Consider the following 6000-nt stretch of genomic DNA (forward strand, 5'->3'; position numbering starts at 1 on the left):
GAAATATATCTAACCAGACTTTTTTTTGGAAAAGTTGGCTATATTCCGTTCAACACAGTGCAAATGGCGTGTATACGAACAATGAAAAATGGCACAAATCGACCCAAGACCACCCAGAGGTTAACATTTGCACATGCATGCAGGCGTATATATGTTTCTACATTTGGTTAGTAATGTATTGGAAGCATGATCTGATGACTTGAGATTTGCTGCAGGACTTTACTTCAGCTCGCACACAGCCCACAGGCATTTTACATGATTCCTATCATTCACAGATAAGGAAGAGATGTCTTTACCCTAATGGCTGCTTGGTTCCTGATAAATGATTCAAAGCAGCCTATAAGTTATTACCAAAGCTATTGATTATGTTTCTGTCTATAGACTAATGAATAGATTGTTGTCTCAGAACTAATGAGCAGGTAAGCAGGCAGTGTCATACACTATAAAGCCCTCTCAATCTGCATGGCAGTGTCCAGTCGGAGTCGCCTTCACCTCCTGGATTTGGGCAGCTGCGAGACGGACATCAGCAGGACCCGAGAGGGGGGCGGGGGTCAGTGTCTGTCGCTCTCGGCGCTGGGAAATGTCATCCTCGCCCTTGCCAATGGAGCCAAGCACGTTCCCTACAGGTACGGGCATTTTGATGAGCTCAATGGGGTCAAAGGTCACAGCAGCCAAACAACAGATGGACCAATGATCCCCGTGAGGGGGGTGGGGGTCAAGCTGTGAGCTTTAATGAGCTTTCAGTCAGTGTTAAATGGTTGTTTATGCTGATGAATGTCACAGTAATGATAACTGATGTTCAGTCCTTTTTTGCTCCTCATATTTGGTCTTTTCTGTTTAATACCTATTTCTGGATGCTATTTTTTAATTATATTGGTGAACTTTCACCTCACTCCTTCGTCCCCTTTTCTTTTAGTTTGTGAAGCCATCAGCATCACACGTGTTTTATTTATGGAGCGAATATCTGCACCAAAGAATCTCATCAGTTATCATCCACAGACTTCAAAGACTAACATACAAGCCTGTCGATGGAAGAATCTTTGATATCTTTATGTTTTCATGTTTTTTAATGACAAGCAACCCTTGAGTTGTTTGATGCTCCAGTCACATCCATTAATAAGATATTTTTTCACACATTTACATGAGTGAAGTTAGTGAGTGGAAGTTGAACCAAAGAAAACCCCCAAACGAGGACTTGTGATATTTTAGGTCAGTCGGTGGCTGGAGTTCAGTCGTGTTGGGTTAAAAAGGAGAAAAAGCTTAGACTGTTGTATGTAAATTCTGTGTTTGATCCGTCTTCTGTAGCGATAGTCCAGGTCTTTTCAAAGGCAGAGTTTCATGAACATTTCAGTCTGTCTCTGCCTCTGGATCACATGTGGTGTGTAGTTCAAAGCGAACTTCATTAATGTGAAATGAGAGCTCGTTCCTATTTCTTTTTGCCTATCTGTGCCAAACTGTTGTGCGGGGTAATGAATGGTATCTGCGGCCCCGTGGGGATTCTCACGCCCGCAGCACGTCTTCCTTTTTTTGAGCTAACGAAGCATTTTTTTAATGTATTATTCAGGGATAGCAAGCTCACCATGCTGCTCCGCGAATCCTTGGGCAACATCAACTGCCGCACCACCATGATCGCTCACATCTCCGACTCCCCGGCGGGCTACATGGAGACGTTGACCACGGTGCAGTTGGCCTCCCGCATCCACCGCATGAGGAAGAAGAAGTCGAAGGTGCTTCATCTTTATTCAGGTTTTCTTTCTGGAGCTCGTTGTGGCGGAGGTCACGGATCTCTGGTACAGTGTGCAAAACACCAAATGTTATATCACCAATACAGAAACCATTTACTCACATGTGGATGAGATTGATTAGGTTCTGATTGTTGTTAGGTTGAAGTTCACAGAAAACTGCACCTCAAACTTAAATCTCAAGTCTTTGTCTCTGAACATTAAACATCTATAACACTGAAGGCAAAACAAATTCAAAGGACAAACTGAGGTTTAAAAGTTATCAAAGTCTTCAAACCATTCTTTGGGATTTCCAAACATTTTGGCCTCTAAATGAATTTTCACTAATTTCTTGTGGCTAATAACAATAAACCCCTCACATCTATATTAATGAGTTCAGAATGTCATAATCCACCGACTTTTCCTATCATGGTTTGATAGATAATCAATACCAGTGTATCTACAGGGATGGGCGTTTGTGTGCTGAGATGAGCCTCATTAGGCAGACTTACACACTGTATGTTGAAGATTGGAAACCAGAGTTAGTAGCATGTGCATCTCACTCACATTCATTTAATGTAACACAGTGCATGGGCACTCATGTAATGATTTCCCTTCAGTTTAATCGCTGCATGCTCCAGCTCTCTTTAGGAGGTTAATTCTGTATTATTTCTCTTTTATTCGCAGCATGCCTCCAGCTCATCTGGAGGGGAGAGCTCCTGTGAGGAAGGCCCATCCTGTCGGCCTCCTCGTCTTCGACCCTTCCACCCTCTGACCGTGGCCCTCGACCCGGATGTTCCGCTGCTACTCTCGAGTGATCCCGACTATTCCTCCAGCAGTGAGCACTCCTGTGACACTGTCATCTACGTTGGGTCGGGAGGGAAGGCAATCTCAGACCGAGAGCTGAGCGACAACGAGGGTCCGCCTTCCTTCGTTCCCATTATTCCGTCCCTGAACAAAAAGCGAGTCAAAGATGCACCCAAGTCCGACGGTGACCACTTTAAGTGTAACACGTTTGCAGAACTACAGGAGAGACTCGACTGCATTGATGGCAGCGAGGGCCCGGCCATGTTTGGCACAGAGAAGAAATCAGTAGCGCTGAAGGCTCAGAGTGGCCCTCTTAAACCCACAGAGGCAACGTCTCCACCCAAATCTGAGAAGAACTCGTCCCACATGTTCTCAGAAAGCACACTGACAACATGCATAGACAAATCAGATCAGGATCAGCCCAAACTACCTTCAGCTGGTGGCTTCATCGAGACGTCCAAAAGGTCGAGTGCAGATGGAGAGAAACTTTCAGGCACCCCCGTTCAGCCATGTGTGGTAAAGTCAGGGGGGGCTCCAACCCATGACTCAGAGCCTGTAGTTCGAGAGAAAGTCTACCTCAGAGGAGCTGTACCCAAGCCACTGGCCTCACCGTCCTTACCCAGGACAACAAGGACGGCACCTCGGCCTAAGGAGGCTCTTGGCAGGACTCCCCCTGTCGGTATAAGTGAACAAGCAATGAGGCAAGACCAGCCACCCAAATCTATAAGCCCTAACCTAAACACAGATGGAGCTGCTCACACAAGCAGGTACCCCACGGAGGTGAACAACCTCCGGGCCTCTCTGTTAGGACGATGCCTGGACGGAGACTTTCTGAGGACCACAATCACTCTGCAGCAGCCCGTGGAGTTGAATGGAGAGGACGAGCTTGTGTTCACAGTTATAGAGGAGCTCCCGCACAGCCTTGTCCCAGATAATGGCCATCCCTCCAACCTCCTCAGCTTTAACACCGACTGCTTTCCACAGGCTTTAGCTGCTGGCTCTCGCCCGGTCAGCATCATCAGTAGTATTAATGATGAATATGATGCTTACACCTCTCTACAAGGAGCTGTGGGACCAGGCACTGATGTTGGCACCGAACACCAACAAGGTTTGCTTTCCCACAACAAAAAGCAGCCGTCTGTTGGCTCATGGCTTTGTGAATCAGCTGAAGGTGATGGTCTTCATTCACAAAGCAGGCTTTACTTGAGGGATAAAACAATGGACAATGCCCCCCTGCTGAGCTCACCATGTATATTCCATAAACAGCCGTTCTTACAGCATGGCATTAGGAGCTCCTTAAATGACAGCGGTGTCTGTTTCTCAGAGCTGGAAAGCGACCCTGCTACCCCAAACAAACCATCTTTTACTAAGTGCCCTCCTTCCCCCGAGTCAGCCAAAGCATCTCTAAAAGGCTCTCTGAAGGTGAAAGCCAATACCCTGAACACATCAGTGTCAACACAGATTCCCCGCCATGCCACCCATTCCAGTCTTCCCAGGAAAACCAAGCCTACCTCATCTGCAGCTGTGGGCTGCAGCAGACAGGAAGGCAGGCAGGATGATGTTTTGCTTCAGCGAAGCAGTTATTGTGATACCAGAGAGGCGGAGTTTCTTTCTGCAAGTAAGCCAACAAGAAGTGGCGTGACTAATGTTTCCTCCAAGAGGTCCGGAGGGAACAGCAACAGTGTACCTCGCCCACCAAAGACGCAGATGTCTTCTTCAGCCCAGAGGGTTGTTGATGGCTGTGAGAAGTCCAGCAGCAGGAGAGGAGACACTCTCATCAAATTGCCACGACTCACTCGGGGCGCAACAACTCTAGGAACCGTTTCCACCCCCCAAGAAGCTGCTTCAGTGATCAGTACACTGAGGTTTTCATCCCTGGGAAAAAAGGCAAATGGACAAAAAAGCAGCACAAATTTTGGACAGTCGAGTCAAGAACAAAAATTAAGAATTGTGCTGTCTCCAAGTGCCTTAAAAACAAGCAGCAACACTGGAAAGTCCTCAGAGGATGAAGTGCATGTCAGGCTCAGAGCTGGTTCATTCAGCCACAGGACATCCAGCTTAAAAACTGAACACAGTTTTGCAAGGACATCCTCAAGCCTGAAGACGCAAGGAGCCAAAGATTCTTCCAGGTACTTTGGGAGTCTAATGTATTTGGAAAGGTGCGACAGCCCAACCTTAGCTAGGTCCAAACCTGAGCTGTTCAGAGAAAACAGTGGTGCTACATCTGGAGGAAATGGCAGATCCAACAGATCAGTGCCAAGACTCAGTGATCCGGCATCCACCTCCACATCGGCCTTTCCGTCCCAAGTTCCAGCTAGTGTTTTTGCAGCAACCAGCAAACTGTGGCAGGTCCGCAGTGGCAGCGGATCAAGAGGAGCAGCTTCTGGTGGACTGAAACTTCGAACATTGTCTGCCAGCACTTCGAAGAGCCCAAGCTCCTCCCCCAAACTGCCAGAGAACGTAGCTGGGTGCAACACCAACCTACCTTCCAATGGCAAGTCCCCATCTCGCTCTGGAACCGGAGGCAAGACAGTAAAAGGCACCATTATGGGCACCAAGCAGACCATCGGCAGGGCAGCCAACAGCCGGATTAGTGAGTTGGTTTCAGGTAGCCAAAGGAAGATGTTTGGTGGTGGAGCTGGAAGCGACATCCCTGGCAGCAGGACTGGTAGCATCACTGGATCACCCCTCAACGCACCATTGCCATCACCTTACAGCAAGATCACAGCGCCTCGGAGGCCACAGCGCTACAGCAGCGGGCACGGCAGTGACAACAGCAGCATCCTGAGTGGGGAGCTGCCCCCCGCCATGGGACGCACCGCCCTGTTTTACCACAGCGGGGGCAGCAGCGGCTACGAGAGCATGATCCGAGACAGCGAGACAACCGGCAGCACCTCCTCGGCACACGACTCTATGAGCGAGAGCAGAGCATTCTCATCAAATAGGAGCCGAGTTTCTAAATCACCCAAGAAGAGAGGAAACGGTGAGTGCATGCCGCTGTCAGAGATGGGGTAATGTAACACAGGTAACACTTTAGGTTCTGCTCCATGCAGCACTGCCCCTTTTTTACAGTGATCAGATCTGAAGAACAAAAATCTTTAACTCGTTGACTTCTCTGTACTCATCATAGAATTCTATGTAGAGCGCATATAATGAGCTCATCACCTAAATATGACATGAATTCAGTTCTAAGGCTCAGTGGAAGCTGAAGATTTTTTAAAGTGTTTTTAAAATTGTCTTTTCAAGTCAAGTCAACTGTCTTTATTGTTATTCCAACCATAAAGACAATTGCCAGTACATAGTGAAGCAAGACAGCGTTCCTCCAAGACCATGGTGCTACATAAGACAGACAATCAATACAGGACTACATAAAGTGCAAGTGTGCAAAAAAACAAAACAAAGACAGAAGAGAACGATACAGAGACAACAGTGCAATAGAAAAGTGCAGCAATGACAGTGGATTGTGCAAAAA

General features: G+C 47.5%; 1 protein-coding gene across 1 annotated transcript in view; it reads left to right on the plus strand.

Annotated features, from left to right (window-relative positions):
- LOC102295874 (kinesin-like protein KIF26A) overlaps window positions 1-6000 on the plus strand; it is a 38508-nt gene that overhangs the window by 21597 nt on the left and 10911 nt on the right. Inside the window, exons 7-9 of the mRNA XM_042215532.1 lie at window positions 470-626; window positions 1565-1727; window positions 2409-5511. Of these exons, the coding sequence (XP_042071466.1) occupies window positions 470-626; window positions 1565-1727; window positions 2409-5511 (3423 nt within the window). The remainder of the gene's footprint in view (window positions 1-469; window positions 627-1564; window positions 1728-2408; window positions 5512-6000) is intronic.

The sequence above is a fragment of the Haplochromis burtoni genome, unplaced genomic scaffold (genome assembly GCF_018398535.1).
Source record: "Haplochromis burtoni strain Fernald_Lab_line unplaced genomic scaffold, NCSU_Asbu1 Contig_745, whole genome shotgun sequence".
NCBI lineage: Eukaryota > Metazoa > Chordata > Actinopteri > Cichliformes > Cichlidae > Haplochromis > Haplochromis burtoni.